The sequence below is a fragment of the Pseudochaenichthys georgianus genome, chromosome 12, assembly GCF_902827115.2.
Source record: "Pseudochaenichthys georgianus chromosome 12, fPseGeo1.2, whole genome shotgun sequence".
Lineage (NCBI taxonomy): Eukaryota > Metazoa > Chordata > Actinopteri > Perciformes > Channichthyidae > Pseudochaenichthys > Pseudochaenichthys georgianus.
This window is the reverse complement of record NC_047514.1, coordinates 4,156,790-4,182,366: the sequence shown is the minus strand read 5'-3', so window position 1 is coordinate 4,182,366 and position 25,577 is coordinate 4,156,790. Positions and strand designations below refer to the sequence as shown.

The 25,577-nt window shown below is 42.6% G+C and overlaps 1 protein-coding gene across 1 annotated transcript in view; it reads right to left on the bottom strand.

Moving 5' to 3' along the window:
* The window catches only part of tprn (taperin), a 32,399-nt gene extending 8,084 nt beyond the window's left edge, over positions 1-24,315 (bottom strand). The window contains exon 1 of the mRNA XM_034096261.2: positions 21,983-24,315. Coding sequence (XP_033952152.1) covers positions 21,983-24,112 — 2,130 coding nt within the window. The 5' untranslated portion in view covers positions 24,113-24,315. The remainder of the gene's footprint in view (positions 1-21,982) is intronic.
* Between the last annotated feature and the right edge of the window lie 1,262 nt (positions 24,316-25,577).

The window sequence follows — 25,577 nt, the reverse complement described above, 5'->3', positions numbered from 1 at the left end:
TGTTCTGAACTGTACGTGTCCTCGAAAAGGACAGGTGGTGGCCTTGCAGGAGCTCAGACCTGTGATTGGTTGTCTTAGAGGGCTCTCTGTTTGGCAACGCTTCAGTGGTTTGCAAACATGGCTCCGTGTGGCGAGAAGGGCCCTTGCACTTTGCTTCACCGTGTAATCCGACGTGAACATGGCTACTCTGGCACCAGGGACTTCGTGGTGTTAGCCAGTGAGCACGCTGACTGGCAGTTATTCTCAAAGGGCACATCTTTAGAAGAACAATTTGACAGGTTTTCCGAGAGGTTGGTGCACCAACTGACCTTTTTAAGGATCATTTCTGTAACACTCAAAGAGAAGATGGTCCAAGAAACGTAGATTTTTTAGCATCTTTGCTCGATTTTGTTCATTGTTCTTAAAGTCAATGGGTGTTTTTAAAGTTTTATTTGTTTGGGGCTTGAAATAAGATCTGCGGCTAACACAGGCGGAAAATATTTTTTTACGTTTTACTTTAAAAGAAAACTAAATACCCCTATCGTGAATTCTTACCCTTTTACGTGCTGGGTAAACATGTGGTTGAATCATTTATTGATTGAAAAGCAGTTCCTAAATTAGACTGCAGGTCTTTCGAGGACACTAAAGAAAATCACGCCTTCAGAGCTTTGTTGAGTTTAAACATGCACATTTGCAAATATTTACGATCCATCTTAAATGACGCTAAGAAGAAAGGCTTCAATATAAAAAAGAAAGCGTAGAGAATCATTGTTTGGTCATGCAACTGTGGTGTAGTTTGCCTTTAGCTTTTTACTTCTGGCTTTTTACTTGAAAACCCATCAAAGCGGGGTTCATTTCTTGCTGAAAGAAATGCATAAGTATCAGAAACATGTGTTTGCCACGGAGATTATTTTGTGCAATAATCCAAAACCCTAAGGAAAAATTCCATTGACTTTTCATTAAGGTAACCAGGGCAATGCTCATTTAAAAAAGTCATCCCTACACCCTTCCATTCTGAATCATAAAAATTATTCCATTAATAGAGCTCTATTTTATTTGTGTGTGATTTAATTTGGTTGTGCAGTCATGACTCTCTAGTGGCCCACACAAATCTGATGGATAGTTTCAGAATGACCGCAGATGGTTTCTAATAAGCAAACGCAGCACGACAGCTCATAAAAGCTTTTATTTTTCTCCGCCGAGTTTCCATGGAGATGACAGCCCACACACACACACACACACACACACACACACACACACACACACACACACACACACACACACACACACACACACACACACACACACACACACACACACACACACACACACACACACACACACACACACACACACACACACACACACACACACACACACACACACACACACACACACACACACACACACACACACACACACACACACACACACACACACACACACACACACACACACACACACACACACACACACACACACACACACACACACACACACACACACACACACACACACACACACACACACACACACCTCCATGTCTTCTCAGCTGATTGCTCTTAACATATAGTACCTGGCTCCCTCTACTCTGAAGTCCATGATCTAAATCTGCAGTAATCTCCATCACAAGGCCACAGCCAGCAACAGCTCCTCCGACTCTACACCAGTCAGGGTTCACCTTAAACTCGCAATTTAAAGGTCACCTATTATGCAAAATCCACTTTTTCCATGTCTTTTCTACATCTCTGTGTAAAGAGATTCTGAAAGGTTCAGGAAAAAAGATTTGCTCACTTTTTGTCCTGATCCATTGATATAAAAACCTGCCTGAAAATGAGCTGATCAGATTTTGGTCACTTTATGATGTCATAACCCTAACCAAGGTAACCTAGGTAACCTAGGTAACCCCCCCCCCCCCACCTTATCACCTGAATCGCCTCCTAGAGCACCATTAGGTCCTTTCATGGGAGAAAAAAGTTTAAATGTCTGATTGGCTGGGCGAATTACAAACCACGCCCCGTAAAACTCGGAAACGTTTTTTGAAGCCGCCATTGTATTTGCTGGCATTAGCATTATTAGCATTAGCATTAGCATTAGCCCCGCGCACCAACGGAGAGAGACTAACTTATGGCAACACAAAAAAAAACAACGGTGGAGTGATGGGGAGGTGTCGGCGTTCTGGCGATTTACTCGGAAGGCTTCAGTGGAAGCTGCTGGGAGTCCCAGCAGCTTCCACTGAAGCCAGTCCCCAACTCCGGGGACTTCTGGCCGGGGACTTCGGCTGGCAGTATACGCCGTGAAGTTGTTTGCGGCCAGCCAGTAAACCCAAATCAGAAGAAGTGACGTCAGTGGCTTCATTTGTGTAATCTTCCCTCAGGGACTTATTCCGGTGTGAACGCGATCGGCTCTTCGTTCCATGGGGGAACTAAGTGCTGGGAACTAAGTGCGGCAAAGTACTTGGTGTGAAAGCGGCTAGTGTTCGTTTCAACCAAATATCTCTCAGAGGGGCGTGGGGAGTGGCTCCTTATTTTCATCGAAAGTAACAGACAGAGAATCAGCACTTTTAAAACAGGGCTAAAACAGAGGGTATTATGGGTAATGCTGCAATGATCCGTTTGGTGTTTCAAGCTAAACATTTCAGAGACATGTTTTATATATATCTGAGACCTGTAATATATTGATGAAAAAAGTATAATACGGGACCTTTAAAAACGACATGCTTGTTTCCGTATCCTTTCTGACTTTCTAACTGGTCAAACGGTGCATGGGGAAATGGTTCTTTCATCATATTATGTGGGTCAGTGGGTCGACATGTCAGAAAGATGTGAGAACACATGGAAGCGCAATACTTCTTACTCTAACTTGGGAATTTATCACATCTCCTTGTCCCTCTGAAGTCTTTCAAAGTGGCTCAAGATACAGACTGTACCACTCAAGTCTCATTAATATTATTGGATTGGTTTAATATTGGTTTAATATTGATTTCACACATTCAAATTAACTGAATATAGTTCAAATACTTTACTATACGAGATAAGCCCTTTATATTAATTCATTATACAATAAACTTCCATCTATTTAAAAAAAGAAAGGAAGTGTTTTGACCATATTGAATTCACAGATTCAAAAGTGAGGGGTTTAGAGATGAAGGTCTGGAGTAAGTAAAATACCAGCGCCTATAGATTATAGACAAGGATCGCTTCATTGAATAGAAAAACACCACCCAATGGCATAGTCAACCACTCAAATAGATCTAAGCATGTGGCTATAGCGGTTTTCCACCGAGGGTTATACCAGGCTATTTCATTACTATGAAGGCATTATAATTGTTAAAAAACGGATCAGATGCCAAGGCATTTTCTTGTCATATGAAAGAGAAATCGATTCCCAAGGATTAAGGTCTATAGACGAGTGTCTATATTCAGAGGACCTATAGCTTAAAGACGGGAGTCTTGAGATGATGGACTCGGGTCTATAGATTCCAAATGAATGATGGTAGAGTGAAGACCAGATTTACTGATGAGGGTCTGTTTCAGAACAATCTCTATAGATTAAAGACAAGGGTATTTAGACTCTTTGTGAGAGTTTTAAGGCTAACGCAGCGTCCACACGGCGGCGTGCGTTGAAGCTTGCCGCGGGCATGTCTGAAACTCGACCAACAACCAATCACATGAATCTCCCGCCCCGGACACACAAGCACGCGGTTTCATTGGCTAGAGCGTGTACTGACTGATGATTTGATTGGCTGACGCTTCCGCCGAAGCTTCAAAAGTTGAACATTGCTCAACTTTTGAAGCGAGCAACGCAGGCAAAGCGAAGCAACGCTCCCACAATGCAGTTCGGCAAAGCGTGACGTCAACGCACGCCGCCGTGTGGACGGGCCGTCAGGACTAAGACTTGTGATAGCAGAAGTCTTTAAGATGGTGGAGAGTCTACAGTTGCCAGATAAGCGTCTATAGATTCAGAATGAGCTTCTATAGATTTATAAAACATGATATGGTCTAAGGACAGGTGCCTATGCTTCAGGATTAGGGTAGTTACTATACTAAGGACAAGGGTCCATAGACGACTGATTAAGGATCTATCGATTATGCACAAAGATCTTTGATCGATCCCCAATTTCTCTACCAACTTTTATGGAATCATTTCCTCCACTGGACCTTCCTTATTGTGCTTTGATGATGTAATAGCTGCCTAATATCTGATTAAGGTTAATAAAAAGTCATTAAAATCCAAACGCAGATAATGATATCAGTAATAAGGCCGTGTTGTTTTGCTTTCAAATGGGTCTTCGTGTCATGTCAGAGGGTAAACTACACATCACCAGGAAGGAGCTGCCATCCAAGGAGGAACTTTACACCCACCGATCCACGAAGAAGGAATTATGAGGGGGTTTTTGTATGCCTTGATTTCTTGTTACATATTTAATAAGCTTTATGTGAGCCAGAGATCCAAGATTTCCATTTCCAAAGACTGCTGCTCTGTAATTGTTGGGTACATGACAATGAATAACCTGAAACTTGAGGCGGCAGTGTGGTGTAGGACGAGGGTTTAGAGAACAGTCTGTAAACCCTGTGAACTAAACAAGGGGCCTTTACAAGAGTAACCTTTCAACCAATTACTCACTAATGTTACCTAATGATAAGTACTACTCAGTGTGGGTTTTCCGAGTTACTACACATGTCACAATGCCTACAAACAGTAGTCATTTTACGTTTCGTCCTCTAGTTTCTCAAGGTTTGGAAAGGAGGTATTTTAAATAAATACCATCAACCTTTTTTGTACGATAACAAAGATGTCTCGTTATTTGAGAAGATGGAGTAGAAATAAATGCGATGATTTGAGAAAGGAAATCATCAAAGTTCCCTCCAATGAAACTAAATTCACTTTTAGTTTTCGTTACAAAATATTCCAGATGTAGGTTTCTTTCAATACTGACCAAACTATGAGTAGCAATTCCTGACAGATCTCACTCTCCACAGCCAGACTAGCTTCCCACATAAATATGCAGCCATAGTAACAGATACATGCTATACTATCCAAACAAAGAGCCTTCAGTCCCAGTAGTGCTTATTTTTAGCCCCAAAACCTGTGTTGAATCTTACACCACAGAAAACGCATTTCCTTGCTAAACTGCCATCCTGTCTTAGAGGAAGTATCTGGATGACAGAAGCGAGTCTATCAATAAATCACGCTAGCCGCTGGGCTCGTTTCCTCTTCAACTGTCTTTCACTTTTCTGTTTTGTCTCGTCTAGCAGCACTCTTCTCCCAATAGACTCCTTTGAAATGCCTTAGTGCATGTCCTCTCTCTTAGTTAGCGGCAGCAAGGATACGACTTATAGAAGGAGAAACAAAAAAATGGGGTTAATAGAACTGGGATCTTTGTGTATCCCAGCCTGCTGCTTCTCGTGCTTGAGCGTCGGTGGTGGGTCTTTTTCATGTCAGTGATAAAAGCCTGCATCATGGAGGCAGAAGTGATTGGTCTTCTGTCCTCGGGCTGTGGGACGAGCCAACAGGGGCCCGAATCAGGCCCACTGTCCTTCTCATTCATCACCACAGGGTACTCAGACCGAACTGCGCCAATGACAGGCCACCGACTGGCTCATTATTCTGGTATTGTTTTATTTGTATCAAAGACTGACTGTGTATATCACAGAATGTGTGAGTGTGCTTGCTTTAAAGTAAATGTAAATCCTTAACATTTAAGAAAACACTATTATCTATCCGATGCAACTTCAGGTTGGAACATTTCTGGCAAATGTTCTGGCTGATTTGTTTTAAGACGTTTTGTAATCAATAAAGCCCTATTTAATATACATTTATTAAATGTCATTGGTCTAGACTCTAGTGTTAAAGCAGCATAAGTAAATTAAAGTAAATATTTGTATTTAGTTGTTTTTCATTCGGTAATGGAGCAACTGTCACAAAACCCAATTTCCTCCGAGATAAATAAAGTATCTGATTGTGATTATCACCCAAAAAAGAAACCCATAATGAACTCCTTTAAAAATATGTAATCGATTTTTTATTTTAATACCAATACACCACTATCAATACATATACATGTAATATAATGTAGAACAATATGCCCATTTTCATTTTCATTATATTTTAAGACATTCACTTCTTACGTCTATATAATTATTTGTATTTAATTTATTCCTATTTTCATTAGTTTTCATTCGGAAATGGAGCAACTGTCACAAAACTCTAATTCCTCCGAGATAAATAAAGTATCCGATTGTGATGATAACCCAAAAAGGAAACCCTAATGATAAAATATTATTAGTAATGATCCACATGAAGCCTGAAGGTAAGAAGGACATGAAATAAATAAGAGAAAAGTGTCCACACTAAATGAAAGAAAGAAACAAATACTCTTAACAGTTACACCTTTTAGGAAGCTAGAATAATCATTTCTTATTTGCTTTCTCTAGAAATAGGGGTGGAATACAAAAGGTGAAGCGCACTTGTTGTTAGGCCTGCGGTTTGCTGCCGAGTCAGAAACTTCTGCAGCAAACCAGACTGAGACATCCGACAGAGGAAGACGCTGAGTTGAGTAAATAACACTGCGTTTCCTTTTAGCTGTTTGCATGCTGTGAATGAGGCACGGGGGAGTCAGACAAAAGGAGAAGTGAGAGAGAGAGGAAGTCAACAGATGAGATTATGTCTCCATGAATGGACCTCGGCCAACAGGCGAACATCGGAGCAGCGCCAGGAATGTTTTCCAGGCCACCCGGCATGGTGTGTCCTCGTTTGGTGAAAAGTGGTTCCTACTGAATGGACACACACACACACACACACACACACACACACACACACACACACACACACACACACACACACACACACACACACACACACACACACACACACACACACACACACACACACACACACACACACCACACACACACACACACACACACACACACACACACACACACACACACACACACACACACACACACACACACACACACACACACACACACACACACACACACACACACACACACACACACACACACACACACACACACACACACACACACACACACACACACACACACACACACACACACACACACACACACACACACAGAGAGATAACTCCCTGGTCGTACAGCTGATCGTGTTGGACTCTAAACCTGCTGAGGTATAGTAGTAGTAGGTATACAGTAGCTCTTGGTAACAACTGAAGGTGCAGCATCAAGTGAGCGTTTGTGAACATGATGTGTGTATCTCTTCAAATGTGTTTCTACATTCATCTCAGTGGGGCCAGATGGCTTAGGGCGTTGTGTGGATGGTCATGTTGGTAATGCGCGTGCACCTGCTCATATCCAGCATATAGGCAGGGTTAATGGTTGGTCAATTTGTACTTGTCTCTATACAATAACTGTTATTTATTAGCAGCCATCAGTTCCACATTGTTACAGTGCATATGTAACTCTCTCAGATATAGAAGTAAGTAAGCCATTCTACATCCGTCAGCATCAAAGAAAAACCCAATGCGTCTAAGACTGAGTCGCCCCAATCATATTTAGTTTTGCCGTAGATACCCATTTCCGATTATTTCGTCCCAAAGTCAGTTTAAACAATCAACAACTGACCCTGTTGTCGTCATCTAAAGTGTTAATTTGCATAACAACGCACACTTGAAATGACAAGGAAATAAATGATTGCATTTGGATTAAAATATTTGCTTCAATAGTAAAAACAAATAGACCTTGATTTAAAAATACAACAAACATCATGTAAGAAAGAATAGACTCACACAATGTTGCTATCGATTCATCCTTAATTTAGACTATGATTTATAATCTATCTGTGATGCAATACAAATATTAGATTTAAAACTAAATATATCTTGTCTGTTTCTGTGGGTGCTATTTTAAGAGCTTTTGACATATTTTGATGATTATATAGATAATAGAGTGCCCAAAGGACATCTAAACAGTCTGTACCTATGATAAGAGTTCACCTCCAGCAAGGTAGATAATACTAGATCAGCATTACGATGAATCTGCTGAGTGGTTTAGCTGCAGCTGCATTAGCAGGAGGGATAATAAAGCCTACATGTATCCAAACAAAGCACGTGGTGTACCTCTCCACTGTGCTGGTCAATTAGGATAACTAGTCTGAACCGGAGGACCTCATTGGAGGCTTAGTGTGTCGGGTGGATGATTAGTGATCAGAAGGAGAGGATGTCATTACATTACATTACGTTGCATTTAGCTAACGCTTTTATCCAAAGCGACTTACAATAAGTGCGTTCGACCAACAAAATACAAACTTGAAGAAAACAGAATCATATAAGTACATCAGGCTTCATAGAGCACAAAGATTTCAAGTGCTACTCAACTAGCTTTCGATAAGACAGCCCTTTATTAGTATATAAGTGCTTTGTTAATAGTTCTATCGCTCGAAGTGGAGTCGAAAGAGATGAGTTTTCAGTCTGCGCCGGAAGGTGTGTAAGCTTTCTGCTGTCCTGATGTCAATGAGGAGCTCATTCCACCATCTTGGAGCCAGGATAGCAAACCCACGTGTTTCTGCTGATGGGAACTTGGGTCCCCCTCGCAGCGAGGGTGCAGCGAGTCGTTTGGCTGATGCAGAGCGGAGTGCACGTGCTGGGGTGTACAGTTTAACCATGTCCTGGATGTAGGAAGGGCCAGATCCATTCGCAGCATGGTACGCAAGTGAAGTGGATTCTAGCAGTTACCGGAAGCCAGTGGAGGGAGCGGAGGAGCGGCGTGGTGTGGGAACATTTAGGAAGGTTGAAGACCAGGCGAGCCGCTGCATTCTGGATGAGCTGCAGAGGTCGGATGGCACATGCAGGTAGACCAGCCAGGAGGGAGTTGCAGTAGTCTAGGCGTGAGGTGGCGAGAGCCTGGACCAGAACCTGCGTGGCTTTCTGGGTCAGCTGGGGACGCATCCTCCTGATGTTGTAAAGCGTGTATCTGCAGCAGCGGGTTGTCGCAGCGATGTTTGCAGACGTCACATTTCAAAAGTCTTCTCTCTTTTGATCCATTTTTTATTTTGACCTACATTTAAGACATGACGGAAACTCTTCCAATGAACTTGCTAAACCATTAGAATAAAATAGAAAATCAGACATGTTGGGTACTCACTGTTTGCTTATACTTAGAGAAAATCAGTATCAATTTGATCTCTATGATAAAATATAGCCAACATGTGTTTTGCCTAGTTTAGCATTAACCACAGGTGGAAAGTGCTAGAATAGCTTCGTCAGAGATTAACAAATAAGATATTAAAGGCAGGGTAGGTAAGAATGGAGAAACCAGCTCGAGTGCGCTATAATTTGAAACTACGCAGCCGAATAAAATCTGCCCCTTCCTTCAGACTTCCTGACAGAGCCCCTCCTCCAACACACACGACCAATGAGGGCACAAGATAAGTTTGTGCACAAGATGTAAGGCTGACAGGCAGGTAGGCCATCCAGTTACTTTAGCCGGGCCGGCTCAGATGATTGGTCGTGCTTTTTACAGCGCCACGGCTTCCACAGATGACATTTTTTAATGTATTTATTGTCAAAGCATTTAATGTATTCATTGCTATCGGGATGTTAAGAGCATTCCATGGAATATAACAAAAAATGTTTCTGAAGTGAATTACCTACTGCACCTTTAAGTCTGGGCCAAAAGTGTCCGGGGCCATGCCCTTTACCCACAAACAGTCACTCAAAGAGACACTAGATCTTAACATGACCACAAAGAAACTTCAAACAACTATAAAGAGAGACAAACAACAAAGAAAGCATCTTGGAAAAGTGACAAGAGTGCAAAGGCAACATCTTATATTTTACAACAAACCAGCATGGTAAATACATCTTCATCAATAAAACAAATTCCAAGTCATTGCCTTTTGTCTTCAACTCAGATACAGAGGTGAATGGGATTTCTACTTGGAAAAGTGACAGTCTTAGGGACTATTTCTTTGGTAAAACAGACAAAGATGCAATTTCAATGATAATGTGCCATTCAGCAGGAATGTATGAATACTTTTTAAATGTATTATATAGTTATTTCATTCTGAAATGGAGAACTGTCATAACACCCAATTTCCACCAAGATAAATAAAGTATTCTGTTTCTGAAGTGCTGATGTTTCCGTTTAAGACCATTTCAGGGCTATTTGCAACCAGTTTTAAAAATTGATAACCAAATAAGTGCTTTGGTTTCCGTCAATGGAAACTACTTTTTAACATAGAACTGAAACCAGACCACGCTGCAGGTGTGTGTGTGTGTGTGTGTGTGTGTGTGTGTGTGTGTGTGTGTGTGTGTGTGTGTGTGTGTGTTTGTGTGTGTGTGTGTGTTGAGTTGCATGCTCAGTCACAGGCATCTGTTTTTAATGGTGAAGCAAAATCACAAACAAATGGATACAACAAACAGATGAACTTCGATATTATCAGACTGACGTGCAACTCCATAGTGTCATAATTACGGAACTAAAAATAGCAACCGTTTTCAGTTTCTGTGCCTGGTTGCCTGGTAACCACTTGTTGATCATAGGGCATGGTTATAAGTACAGATGACTCATCTGGTCTATATAGTGGGAAAGAGTCCTGACACCCAGATTTACAATTACCTTGTCTTAACGTTTCTTTGTAATCGTGCTTTTGGTTTGATTCCTGATATAAAGTCTGTGGCGCAAGCTTGAGAGATGTTTAAGTTTTGTTTTATGACATAATATAAAATAAATACTTTTCCATGTGTCATACAAACGGCAATTGCTCTCAAGTGACAAAATAAACGACTAAGCGTCATCACGCTAAGTATTTTAACAGTCACTTTAGCACTTTGTCAATTGGATTGACTATGTTGTAATTTTATAAATATAGTATATAAATATATTTTGATTTGATTTGGATGATGTTCTAGTAAGGTAAATGTGGTTTCTAGGAAATATATATATATAAAGAATTGTCAACTATTCTTGGTATTTCTTTAAATAAACACCCACTTTCTTCCTACTAAAAACACTAGAGGAAATCAAAAAGAAAATGTCCTAACTCCTACATTCCTAGTACCAAGAGTAGCAATTCATTAAATTAAATTATATCTTTGACAACATACAAAGCAATAATAACTCTCCGGTTAAATATGACATTGAGTATACTTATGAGAATGAATGATGTATCTGTTATGTGTTAACTGTGACCTATGAGTATTCCCTTTTGTTTTGTAGGCCCCGTTACCATTATTTATTTCAATCCCAAATATATAAAAATAGGAAATCAAAAAAATAAGAATATAGGTTTAGCCAATGTTATTTAAATAATTAGCTTTCGTTGGTGTAAAAAAGGACACTTAAAATCGTATACTTTACAGTTATGAGTCATTACTCATTTGTGGAATGTATGCATGGATTCAAGCCTACGAGGTCCATCAAATAGCAGTCCTTCAGGCTGTCAGTGAACAAAAGTGTGTCAGAGAAAGGTCAGTGCACTAGCTAAAACCACAGCACACCTACTGAAACCCCTGCAGCGTTAAAGTCAAAAACGTAGCCGACATGCTCTTGTGTAGGTGTGGTTCCTCATCACGTGGGATAAAATCATTCCAGCGTTTATGTTGAAACGCTTCCAACTCTCCATGATCCCATCGCTGATACAAGCGTGGACAACTCACCGAGCGTAGGTGGGGCAAGCGAGTGGTGCAACATGTGAAAATCTGTGTTTACACTGCCATGTCTCAAGACTGTGGGAGTCGTAATTGTTGTAATAGTTTGCCCTTTGTAGCCACGTGTGTGTGTTTAAGCCCCTCTGTGTTATCAGGGCTGGATTATCTGACCGATAAGAAACCATGTGGGACGAGACACATTTCCAAAACTTGTCAAAGAGCCCAAAAAAAACCGCATCAGCCTTAGACCAGTGGAGACATTTGAATCCATATTTCATCCTATTTTGCTGATAAGAAGGATCTGGCACCGACTTATATGACACATTGTATATGTAAGGTGATACCGGCAGGGCGGAGATCGGAACATATCAGTAATACACACACTCTCATTGTGTCTAGGGCTTTTAATATGGAAAAACTAGCTTATGGACTGTCAAATAAAAAGGTGTGTCTGAAAGGCCAGTATCAGGACAGAATCCTACACTGGGTCAGGATCAGGGATATTCAAACCTCATTGGTAATATAAGGGTTTGTCCATCTTATCTACAATGTATTAACCTTAAGTGAGGGAAGAAGAGCCAATGGGTGTGTCTAACAATGATCCTAAAAGGGAGGCGTGTGGTGCAGTGGGTTGTGCGTTTGTTTGGGTTAATTAATCAATTAATCGTATTTTAATCACAATTACGATGTTGGCTTGCAACGATTATGAAAACAACATAATCGAAATAAAATGATTATTTATTTTATTTTTTTATTTTGTATTAGTTTTTCAGTTGAATTATACTTAAAGGTCCGGGTAATCAACTGTTCAAAACATTTTTTTCAATAAATGGATGCTTTCAACTAAATGGATAATCGTTTTTAATAATCGTGATATCAATTATTGACCCAAATAATCGAGATTATGATTTTTTCCATAATCGAGCAGCCCTAGGTTCAAACCCCACTGCAGTCAGCATGTCGTTGTGTCCCTGAGACCCTTCACCCCAAAGTGCTCCTGTGGGGATTGCCCACAGCACTGAGTATGTAAGTCGCTTTGGATAAAAGCGTCTAACAAGTAACATGTAATGCAAAAAATCCTTAGTTCAACTGGTCATGAAAGGCTGTCCACTCATTTGGATGTGAACTTTGGGACGGAGATGAGTCAATGATCTACACAGTTACAAGGCACCACAAGCTAAAGATCCCAAATATGGTGGATGGTGTGCACAGCAGCATGAGGACGTCCTCAAAATTATGCAACAATAAAGATTTCTTGAGTTGTACTTGCAATATTCAGAGTGCGGACAATTGATCTATTTAATTTGAATTATGTCACATAGGCAATATGTCCTTTCAGACGCCCTCGAAGTTGCCTAAAATAAGGTCTGTGGTTAACACAAGCTTGAAACATAAAACATGAAGTCTGCCTTCAGCTTAGCGCCGTGACATGATGTGGTTTGTTCATAGCCTAATGTTAGCCTTTTACTTCTGTCCTTCGCATTTCAACTATTATAAAAGTGGTGTCAATGGGCGGAGATTATGCAATATATCCCGAAATATGTTCTGAATTTATTTGATACGAGCTAAAGGGCAGAAAATAAATGTTTATTTCCAAATAAAGCTGTATGCTATTTTAAGATATGTTTACCTTGCTTTGTTGATATTGTGTGGTCGATCGTGAAATCCTATTCAATCCACATTGATGTTTCGCTACACTCCTTATGGAGAACATGGTAAACACTCAGTGATAAATATCGTCATATGAGCATGCTGCTATGCTAGCATTAGCAATTAACGTAGGTAACCCTGTGCTCTTGCCTTGGAAGTACAGCCTTATAGGATAACTGGCTAGGCTCTAAATTCTAAGTTTGATTTGTCAAATGATGGTGTTGGTATCAATCACAAAAAACTGTATCCATCGGGTTCTAATAACAACATCCTGCTTTGAGACTTTTTCAACCTTGCACTGAAATAACTGACCTTGGCTGGGGCTCATGAAAACATACCAGTCCCCTCTAAAGCATAGAGAGCTGTTTGGGTCTCCACCCACAGTAATATTCATTTAGGTTTACTGATTACAGAACATGGCCTCCAAGAAACCCTTTCAAGCATCTCTACATGACGACATTTCAATTTGACACAGATTTTTCGTCAACTGCAAATCCACCAGTGACAGAATCTACAATGTCAGCACTGATGTAACAGTGTGTGTGTGTGTGTGTGTGTGTGTGTGTGTGTGTGTGTGTGTGTGTGTGTGTGTGTGTGTGTGTGTGTGTGTGTGTGTGTGCGTGTGTGTGTGTGTGAGACAGAAGCAGTGTGTGTCTGTGTGTGTGTGTCCTTATCCTGAAATCCTAATGACAGGATAGAATGGCGACGAGTGGTGTTGCCCTGGCGACAGGCGCCATGGATATGCGACAAAGGGGAAACGGGAGAGTGGAAGTAGAGACAGACAGTCAGAGAGAGAAGACTGTAGGCAGTAAGATAGGCAGAGTGTCATCGTTTGAACAGGAAAAAACAAATTATTGAAAGGGCATTCATGATTCAAAAATAGAATTATGATTTACATGCCGCACATCTCACGGCTGGGAAGAGGACTTGTTAAGCACCAACAGTCAAGTACTGTAAATACACACAGTGTCCATAGAGAGAGTATTTGAATACGATTTACATTATACACAAGAACAGCACCAGTTACAGCCCTAGACTACTAACAGAATGTGCATGTGTAACCGAGGAAAGAGAACAGGATGAAGTTATCAGGAATAAAGGCTTTACTAAAGATTATTTTATAAAAAAAGAATGCAGCCCTCAGAAAATGGGGTAAAAACACACTATAGCTATAAAAAGTCAGTGGCTTCTACCTGCCTCCGTCATCTACCCACTCTCTTTCCTTTTATAAACTTTAAAAAAGCCCCTTCTGTTAACATCCTCCGCTTTTAGTCTCCTCATCTTCTTACTCGTGCACTCTGCAAGACACTCTCACACACACATACACACAACGACACCCACCCACCCACCCACACACACACACACACACACACTGAATTAAACATGACTATGATAGTGGGGCTTTGCTGGCTGAATACTAATTACACTGACTTTGCAGGGTTGCACATGTGCCTGAGGCCTGTGTGTGTGTGTGTGTGTGTGTGTGTGTGTGTGTGTGTGTGTGTGTGTGTGTGTGTGTGTGTGTGTGTGTGTGTGTGTGTGTGTGTGTGTGTGTGTGTGTGTGTGTGTGTGTGTGTGTGTGTGTGTGTGTCCGTGTGTGTGTTTATGCAGAAATGAACCATGGTTGTGAGAGTGTGTGAGAGTGTGTGTTCACATCCTGCAGCCACAGAGCCCTCGGAAGAAACGACAAGCTTGTGAAGAGGAAACCGCTCGTGACATCAGTCTCGCAAGTTTGAAATACAAATGAAAGCAACGTTTTTAAGTGTAACCAGAAGAGCCATTTCTCGTCAAAGTTGTTTCATCTCTTTGAAGAGTAATGTTGGACACTAATGACTCGGTTGTTGTCAGATAGTAACTTGGCCCAAAAGCAAACCATTTTTTTTTTCTATTTCTTATTGTTGATGTACTTGCATGACTCTTGCCCTTTTGGGTTTTCAGGCACGTGGTTGAATGCACTTAGTTTCAGTCGCTTTGGAAAAAAGCTCAATATAAATGGATGAGTGTCTTACTGCTCTTACTGGTCACAACAGCTCTATTAAACCCACTTTAAAAGGCTCAGATATCAAATGGACAAAGTTAGAGAGTAGCCGGGGAACATAGGGGGAGTAGATTAAGAGCCCATATCTTCCTCTGGAGTTGTTGAGACCAAAACAACGTGTATAGGACAGTGAGTAAACCCTTTTAGTCATGATAACGTTTGTACCGTCTGGTGTGGGTACGTGTCTGCAGTTCAATCACCCTCCAACTAGAATCTCTCTTGCAACTCTTATTAGCACATTAGCTATTAGCTAACTGTGTCAGGGATAGCTGTAAATATGTGGTAACATCTTATCAGATTGTCCATGCTGCAACCTACAAAAATGAGCACTCGCCGATAAGGGGGCTAAACTTGACTTACATTCATCATGAAGACAGAAACACGATAACAAATTAAAGTTATGCTCGATGTGTATATAGGCACCCGTTTGATTACACGTGGTAATAAGGTCAATGTTCAATGTTTAAGATTGTTGTGCTGCACTAAGTTGAAATGCCATATTCATTAATGCAGCCGTAAAACTATACATTAACAGAATGCAAATTCAATTTCAAACCTCATAAAACATGACTCCCCCTCCCTTCTGGATATATTTACAAACGTCTAAATTATCAGGAGAGTTTATTTCTGCTTTCTTATGTCTTTGGAGGGAAACATTTAAGATCTTAAAACAGATTTAGTTGTACAATTATTAACTAACTGAAAAGAGGGCTGGTTGTTAGTTCACTACGGTCACAGTTACTGTATACAAACGCACTGTCCCAAGGCTATGAGAAACAACTCAACTTCCACACACTCCTAATCTGAAGCATGTCTCCTGTCTCTTCCCTTCAGCCTCAATAAAGAAAGAACAAAAAGCACTCAGGGTAGTGGGTCGGTATTTACTTTGTGGGCTGGCTTAGCTTTTCTGGAAGTATGAGGGACTGAGATGGGGAATGTCTGCTCGGTGGTAAATAATTAAACACAATGGATTTTCCCACCTGTAGCCCAGGCGCACAATGTAAATGTAGGAGTGTGCCCTTTCATTGGCCTTCCTGCGTTACACAGAGCTTTGACCTGTTTTAGGCTTGAGTATTTTTAACCTGCTGCATGCATGACATTTAAGCTCAAGTGTGTTTCTAAATGCAGATTAAGATAATGACCTTCACATGCATGCAGTAGAGGAACGTACTCAATGCTGCAAAAGCAACACTTTGATGTGTCTGGTGCAGAGGGAGAGAGGTAGGCCTTTCTCATAGAGCCCTTTTTAAAGAAATCTTCCATGTGTACCGTTTTTAAACTGCAGGTTTATTCAATCACGGCCATTGGGCTGACAACATTAAACTAGAGAGGCAGAGGATTCATACGAGAAGATATATCCACATATCCACATTTTAAAGAAAAAAGTAAAACATTTTGAAAACTCAAATATTCTCTGAGCTTATGTCAAAAGTTTGTGTTGATTTTTTGTGGAAATTGACCATATTTGCACGGTTAGATTCGGTTCATCCAACCATGCAAAGGCGCCACTGTTTGCCATGTATTACGCCTGCAGTGGTTGATCTAATCAAATGATACTTTGCACTTGCAATAAGGAAACCCCATATCTAAGACATCTGTACTTTGAAGACTTGTGCTATGAATTGGGTCTATTCGGATGATAACAATGCACTGATTTCAATGACGTGATATCTTTAGTACATCAGGAGCAATAAAGCAATTTACAGATGAAGGATACCACCGTGTTTCAAACAGTCGCACCTCCTAACTAATGTGTGTCGCCTACCCTGTCTACAAGATGGGTTGTGGGGTGTTGATACAATCTTTCTTCTTCAACCGGTTTCTTGTATTATTTACGTTTGTCTCGTAATTTACCACCTCAATCGTAGAAATTATCACAGGTTTTTCTTTTTTACTAAAGTGAGTACTATTGCTCAGTATATTTTAAATAGACATGCTTTCACATAGTTCGCTTCCTTTAGTCCACAGAAAACCCCCAAAACAAGCATTAGGGAACACGCCTGTAACAAGTAACGTGCTGACGTGCACATGTGTTACCATGGTTACTAAATTACCTTGCATAGTATAAACAACTCGGACCACTTAGGACGACGGCTCCCACTAATTCTGTCCAACATACTCCTACTGCCTTATGAGATAGCTTCACGTAGCCATTAGCTAGGATGGCCTTCATGGTGCAATAGCACTTAGCAGGAAGAAAACACTAAAAAAATACAAATTAAGAGATTGATACAAAACCAAATCCCATAATTCCATTACACTAACAGCATCTGAATAATTATCCCTTTCAGTTTAACAATCCTCCGCCAAAACGAATCATTATCCTGACAGAACGGTCATAAATTACACATAAAATGCTGCAGCAGTTTAAACCATTCGAGTGGTTGGTCTGTGTGAATGAGAACAGTGGAAAAGACGGCAAAGCTCATCAAATCTCTCCCTCTGGATGTTGTGCTGACAAACACATGTCTGTCTCCCTTTCCCCATAATAACCAGTCAGAGGGAGCAGGCACTTCAAAAACAAACTACTCCACCCCCTCCTGGTTGTTGCACTCTTTTGAAGGAGAGTGGCAGTGTCTACCACAAGGACATTTTAAAACTGGTCAAGTCAAGAGAGCCCATTCCAATCAAATCAGACCAAGAAAAGTGAGTCGATCCTGGCCTGTGCATTACACTCGGAAGCCTGAGTCGATTTTATGCAAATTGCGGGAATGATGCGGTACGAGAAGCTGCACTTGACCTACATAACGCTTCCACAATTCTTTCCTCAATAGAGAGGAGGGGATCACAGGAAGCTGGGAGCGAGGGGACAGGCCTTATTAACCACCACCTCACAGGAATAAAGCAGTGCACCGTGGGTAGAGGAAATAGACAAACAAAGCAGTGGTGCTTGTGGAGCGAGAGTACATGAGACTGTGCTGGATGTGGTCCAGCTTTCAGCAACAGCCTTGAAAGAGTTCAAAAATAAGAACATGCATCAAGAGAGCGTGGATAGTGTGAAATATTTTTGGGGAGGAAGAGTTGATGATCTGCTTTGGTTAAGTTCTCAAGTACTGACGTGCATGTGGAACATTCTTTTACGGCCAAGTTATCTCATAAAAAATGGTTTGCTGGAAAAAGAAAGCAGAACAAAAAAAAACCCAATCTCCAGAGTAGGACGCTGAGCGGAGGCCATTCTCGGAGGCTGCTCTCACACAGAAGCACACAAATTCCGCACAAATTATACAGGCCAGGCCAGGCCAAGCCTCGATGCTTTTGTAATTGCCAGTGCAGCCCTACCCGGAAAAAGAAAAGAAGTAGAAAAAAAGATCTGGTCCTTGATGATGACGGAGAAAGAGTGGACGGTAGGGCTGAGCGATGAATCGATTTTAAATCGAAATCGCGATTTTAAATGATGCGATTATCAAATCGCGAAGCCTGCGATTTTTTTAACATATTTATTTTTTTACAATCTTTTTTTTTACAATTTTTTTTTTCTTTTCTTGTGTGTCAGACATCCACACCAATCAGAAGTGCTGTGCTCCACATGTACCAGCCATTTTTAATCAATCAGAAGCGGCCCATGATAGAAGGTGATAGACAGATTGATCCAATCACCTGCCAAGTGAATTTGAAAGTGCCTGCCCTTTCCAAATGGCTTCCAATGGAGCTTTCCTAGATGGTTTGGTGAAACAAAGCATCTGAGTCAGGTTAGTAATGCTCCATCACATGTTTCTATTACAGGGAGAATCTTAAACTGAAGCTTGACTTTAAAGCAACCCAACGGAAGTTTCATGTAAGTTTAGTTCTTTCACTCGTAGCTCGGGCTGCGAGGGTGCTAGAGACGGGAGTACGTTCATACGACCTTCCTAGCCGGAGTTATGGCCGCATTTTACAATAAACTTACGATGGGTCGCTTAAAAACAAATATCGCAATTCGAATCGCAATCGCAATATTTGTCAGAAAAATCGCAATTCAATTTTTTCACAAAATCGTGCAGCCCGGACGGACAACAAAAGCAGAACGTGTTTGGTGTGTGAGAGACATGGACAAAAGACAGGATGTGGTCATGTCTTATGGCCCTGGTGTTCTGCATGCAACACATGCACTAACACCAGGTTGCATGGGTGAGGCTCGACACAAGTCAGCAGCTGAAATATCCGTCATTATAAAGTCATGATTTGCAGGCGAAACCCGCGGAACTTTGTTTTAAATTCTTGTCACGTACCTAGAGTTTATCCTGCCAAAAAGCAAAGCTCAATTACAAGGAAGTGAGTGAGGAGAAACTGCTTCACAAACTCCCATTTAAAGCAATTCTGTGACAATAAAAAAGCATTTTGGGTTTGAGTGTTTACCGAGTACTAAGGATGTTTGAGGGGTTTCCAGGCAATATGATAGCTAACAGACTTTCAGTCCTAATACTAAAGCTATCAAGCTAGCACAGCAAGCCTCAGTAAAGCCTTTTGATTTGATCAAATAAACCAAAGTAAAAGGTTTCAATTCAAGACATTTGTGTAATTATAATAACCTAGAGTCAAACTCAATTTCATCGCGGGCCACATCAGCATTATGGTTGCACTCAAAGGGCCATATATCATATCATACATCATATATATAAAATAATGTATTATATTACGTCATTGCCTCTGCATTGGATTATCATCGGATAGGGTAATAACTTCATAATTAACTACGTCTGAAAGCAGAAGTCTAGGGGAAATAATTGCAAGTCTTTTCAGTGCGTATGTCCCAAAATGATTTAAAAAGAAAAGCCAAATTCTGGAGAAAAAATAAATAGAAGTGACATTTTGAAATAAAAATCTAATTCTGAAAAAAAGGAATTCTATGAAAAAATGCATATTTTGAAGAAAAAAAGGCAAATTCTGAGAAAAAAAGGCAAATTCTGAGAAAAAAGTCATATTTGAGATGCATTGTGGGACATGTAGTTTATGGGCAACGTGCTTCTGTAGCATGTAACCGTATAATACATATTATACATATTCTTTGCAAGCTCTTGTGGGGGCCACATAAAATGAAGTCGCGGGCCGAATGTGGCCCCCGGACCTTGTGTTTGACACCCCTGGAGGAATTAAAGAGTACCGTCCAGACCTGGTCAGAAAAAATATTTCATTCATGCCTCATTCCATTTGGTCACTGTGTGCACCGTATACAATCTTGAGTAGTTTTGTGCCAGAGTTGTAAGAGGTGTTTGGATATATTTAGAGGGCAGAGGATTACAGCAGACCAGGTCCAGGAAACAGGACTGCAGGCCAACGTCTGAGAGGCTACTGACACACCGGCCTACATTTTAAAGCTGCCAAAAGGCTCTAAATATTTGGCATTAGAGGTGATGTGGTGCTTTTAACTCACACGTTGTGATGTAACTGGTGCTGAAAACATTTCCTCCTTGGCTGACAGAGTATGACATGCTTAGAGGAAGGGCGAGGGATGATACGAGGCTGGACCCTAACCCAGGATGCTGTGGTTCCCTGCACCACACCCGGAACTATCGCGATGCTTCAAAGATGTTTTTTATTGGGTTGAAAAAGGCTGAGATCTTTCTTTGGCATTCAATAATTACGTAAACATGCTGAAAATAATGTTTGCCACTCAGGCTGATTCCGAGCTGAACGCAGCCTGCAGCCACCTTTGAAACATTCTGTGGTATCTAATTAATCCCTAATGAAAAAGGAGCCATTTGCAGCCAGACCTTCGCCGAGCAAGCACCAGCTATCTGATTATGACTGTAAGAAAACCGTGATGCCCCAAACACAAACTTTGTTATCATTTTATTATGATTTATAATATCTCAGCTTTGGGCCAAAACACAGATGAATTCAACCGAAAAATAACTAATAAATATGTTCCTCGTCGGGTGTGAGACAGGTACAAGCTGGCTCCAAACCCCGAGCCGAATCCTCAGAAATGAATACAGTCTTGGGGAGATTGTTCAGTCAATAGGCTTGGAGGGGCACCTAACACAATAATGCACTCTTTGACAAATAACATGCCTTTGTGGGACGGCAATCGGCAGCAGAAAGCGATGTGTGGCCCTCCGAGTGGCTGTGTCAACACACCCTTTTAATCCACTTAGGCGTCAGGCCTGAGAGCAAGTCAAGTGATGGGCAGGGAGATTTAGAGCAGCAGACAGACTCACTCGCCACCTCGCATGCAAATAAGTGTGAGGATTTACCAGCGTGGCTTGACTCCTTAAAAAAAGCACAGGTTACTGGTGTGCTTGGTTTGAGAATAATTAAAAACCGCAAGACAACCAGAGCCTTTACTTCCCTGTGACGTTTGGTTACTAAATTTAGATCAGAGAAAGCTTTCATGATCCCCCAGGGGAGACTTGGCACATGCTACGCATTAGAGTGGAAGGACACAATAATATTCCTACTGTTTGCTGCAGTGATGTCGTGCTGCTTATTTCCATTAAGAACAATACTCTATCAATTATGGCAGCGAATAACGATTATTTTCATAATGACTGAATCTGTTGTGTGTTTTTGATGAACTGATTTACGGAAAGTGTTACAACACACCCATCACAAACTCCCAGAAGCGAATGTGATGTCTTTGCATGTCTTGTCTGCCAGATGGCCTAAAACCCAAATATATTCAGTTTACAGTTATTTAATTAAGAGCCGCAAATAACTTGTGGAAGAAAACAACAGTTTGGTTCCGTTAATGCTCTCACCTTCTTCCCCGTGGAGCCCGTCTTGGAGATGCAGGACTTTGCGAGGGAAAGGTACCCACCGATGACCTCGATCTCCTCCACAGCAGGGTAGCGTTTCTTCAGCAGGGAGCCCAGCTGAGCGTAAGGGGCCTGTGGGGGTGTGGACGCCAGGGGAGCCTCACTCGAGGCCCCCTGCTGGGGCTCAGGGGAGCTGGGCTGGCCCTCGGCCTCCACCCTACGCTTAGGGACCACAGTGAAGGTGTTCCCCTTTCTCCTCTGCCCCATGGGGCTGGGAGCAGGGACATGCTGCTTCTGGGGCTCCACTTCAATGTCATCTATGTTCGTTACAGGCAACTGATCCACAGGAGGTTGTTCTGGAGCTGGGGAGGGGGTAGAAGGGACAGGTGATGGGGCTGGGGAGTCTGACCGATCCGGGAGAGAGGTGGGTGAAGACGGGACAGGGGGAGAAGAGGAGGGGGATGACGGGGCAGGAGGAGAGAAGGGAGCTGGTGTTGGAGCAGGAGATGAAGGTACGGAGGTGGGAGGAGGACTTGTGGCAACAGAAGGAGACGAAGGCTTTGAAAGCCTCTTCAGCCTCTCTGCTTCCTTCTCCTCCAGCAGTTTCTCCTCAGTCCTCTTCGAGGGTGACGAGGTTGGCACTCCTGGTGTGGACACCTCTGCCACTCTGAGGGAAGGGGAAGACTTGAAAGGGCTGGACGTTGCAGGGCTGTCTGTTGCATTTGAGGCAGCAGGACGCCGCTTGGGAATGACTGTGAAGGAGTTACGGGACTGCAGGCGCAGGTTAGCGAGGGCCCGTGCCTGGGTGTCCCCATCAGGAATGCGATCGAGGTCTGGCTTTGGAGAGGGGCGGATTTCGAAGTCAGATGAGGAGCGAGACACCTTGAATGAGATTGGGCTTGAGGGGGGCTCAGCACGGACACGGCGGGTCTCTGGGGAGCATGGCACCTTGGGTTTTGGTGGCACCTCAGAGCCTTCCCAGTCCCTCTCTCTGATGGGCTTGGTTTGGGCCCTGTCTGGCTCATCTCCAGGGCCTCCACTCTCCGCAAACCGCTGACGGAAAGGAGACACAGGTAGAGTTGTCCCAGCAAGGCGCTGGAGGCTGCCCAGTTCAGAGAAAGCCGGCTGTGGCTTTGGTCTGGAAGACGAGGGACTCTGGAAGACAGGCGATGATGGCTGGCTGCTGACCGACGGTCCTTGCCTGACCTTTGGCACCAGATCTGGCTGTGGCCTGGACCAGAGTCGTGGCCTGCTACTGGCACTACAATCCAGGTCCAGCAGGTTCTCTGTGCTGCGGGACTTCTTTTGCAGCTTCCCGTAGTTGCAGTCAAACTTCTGCAGCATCCGGCTAACCCTGCCCTGACCCTCACCTGTCTCATATGATGCAGACTCATGATCAGCGCGGCCCAGGGTGCTCAAGTTCTCCTCACTCTTGCTTAACGTGGTGTCATAAATGACCACTTCCTTGGCCCTTATCTCAGTAATAGCACTCCCTCTCCGGTCCAGGAGGTCGTTCAGGGAGCTGAAACTACTGATACCGTAACTACTGACACCGTTTTGCTGCCATTTGGACCCGCTTTGTGCCCCTCCAGCTTCCGGAAAGTAATCCGGGTCCGACTCAATTATGATAATATTGTCTGCACGTATAGTCCGTATGCCGGGTACACTGCCATACAGCTCAAGGATGTGCTGGACCGGACGGGCGGTGTTTTCTCGGTCCTGTCGCCTCCTCCGCTCCTTCTCCAGCTTAATGAAGGGGTTCTCCTCCAGGGGGCCCAAGCTCTCTTGCAGCACCAGGCTCTCCTGTCTGGTGTACTCCCTCGGTGTCGTCCTCTCCGTGTCCGTCGGCTCTTTGTTGTTGCCGAAGTGTTGACTGGCTGTGGTGATGGTGTAGCTCCGCCCGGACCCGCCGCTCGGTCCGCTGCCGGTGTTACCGTTCACATTTCCCGTCTGCTCACCGTTAACTCGCTGCGAGCCTGCACTGACGGGGCTGGTCTCCGCGGCACCGGCTCCTCCAGACCCGCCACCCTTCGCCTTCCTCCTCTCCAGGATTTCACGCTTCCAGGCCGGCATTCTAGGGCTCTCTTGCCCGGGCTCTTGGCGGACGACGCGTACCTCTCCTCCGCCAGACATTGCGGAGTAAGGGGGAGACGAAGAGGAGAGAGGCAGGCTCTGAGGAGGTTTTGCCGCGGTCCGGTGCGGCTACAAAACCTGAATCCGGCTCTGACTGTACCTGCACCACCTTTCACCGCACTCTCACACACATCCCTACCGTCTATTATTTCTCCCCTCTCCCTCTGCTTTTTCACTCACTCTCCTCTCTCCACACAGCCCCTGAACGCGGCCCCGCCCATCTGCAGAAGCACGAGCGGCTTCGGCAGTCCCATCCGCTTCCTGATTGGTCGTTATTGCTGAGGGACACGCCCCTCCCTCTCCATATACAGCTCCGTGCAGAACGTCACACGTTGACGTAACCACTCCCGTTTCTATTGTTGACTGGGCAAGGAAGGCCTGTCAATCAGAAATGCTGCGTTCAGGTTCAATCCGCCACTCCCTTTTTTGTGTTACTATATTTGTGCTATCACTGTGTCATGTGTCGTTTATTGAGGGATTACATATAGATTGGTCGTCAATTGTGTGTATTACTCATACTCATTCATTAAAGGTTTAATTTTAGTGAGTATTAGTTGTTTGATTACAATCCTCACAACGCCGTTCATTCACCTAGCACATTGGAAACGTAGCCTACTAAATAGTATTACTCCTCAAATCTGTATCCAGTTTGTGGTTGTCCTATGACCACTGAATTGTGACCTTTCGTGATTCCTCCTCTTTTTGTCCCTAATCTATGATATCCCCAAAATGTTCCAAATGCATTGGGGTATGTTGGTAATTGTAGAGTTTTCCCTGTAGCCAGTATTGTAGTTTAGGTATCCTATAGCTATCAATTGTTATTCGGCTGTGATAAATTGGGAGTATCCAGTGTAGGGTGGTGGCTGACGATTGTTCAGTCAGCATTGCTGGTGATGCCACCTGTCGATAATCCGGCTGCAGTAAACACATGAGCTGAGAGGTAGCATATGAATCAGCACTTAGAGGTCTATTATTGGGAACTACAAGCGATCACTGTCCTTCATCAAACATTTATCACCGAGCCATAATTAACAACAGCAAGACGGGGGGAGAACTTAATCAAATGCATAAAAGAAATAGGTAAACATTTACCTTTGTCTGCTCCTCCAATTTGTTTTACAGAAAACCAAGGAGAACGTTTAAAGGTGCATCAAATGGGTTTTAATTATATCACACTGATACACGTGTTTACCTTATTAGCACTGCATTTGGAACAAAGCTCAGGAATTATAATTACATGAAATACACGCGTTATTCGTCCCCAATGTTGTTTAAAGACATTGGTATTTCATTTGATTTAAACCTGAAAGCACTTTTTACTTTATTTGTAGTATTTATTCTTATAAATGTAATTGGCTTTCAATATTTCATATGTATTTATATCACTTGCATTGGTTATGTATGCTGATATTGTTTACCTTAATATCTTTTGCACATTTCCTTTGTCTTTAAAAAATAAAACACA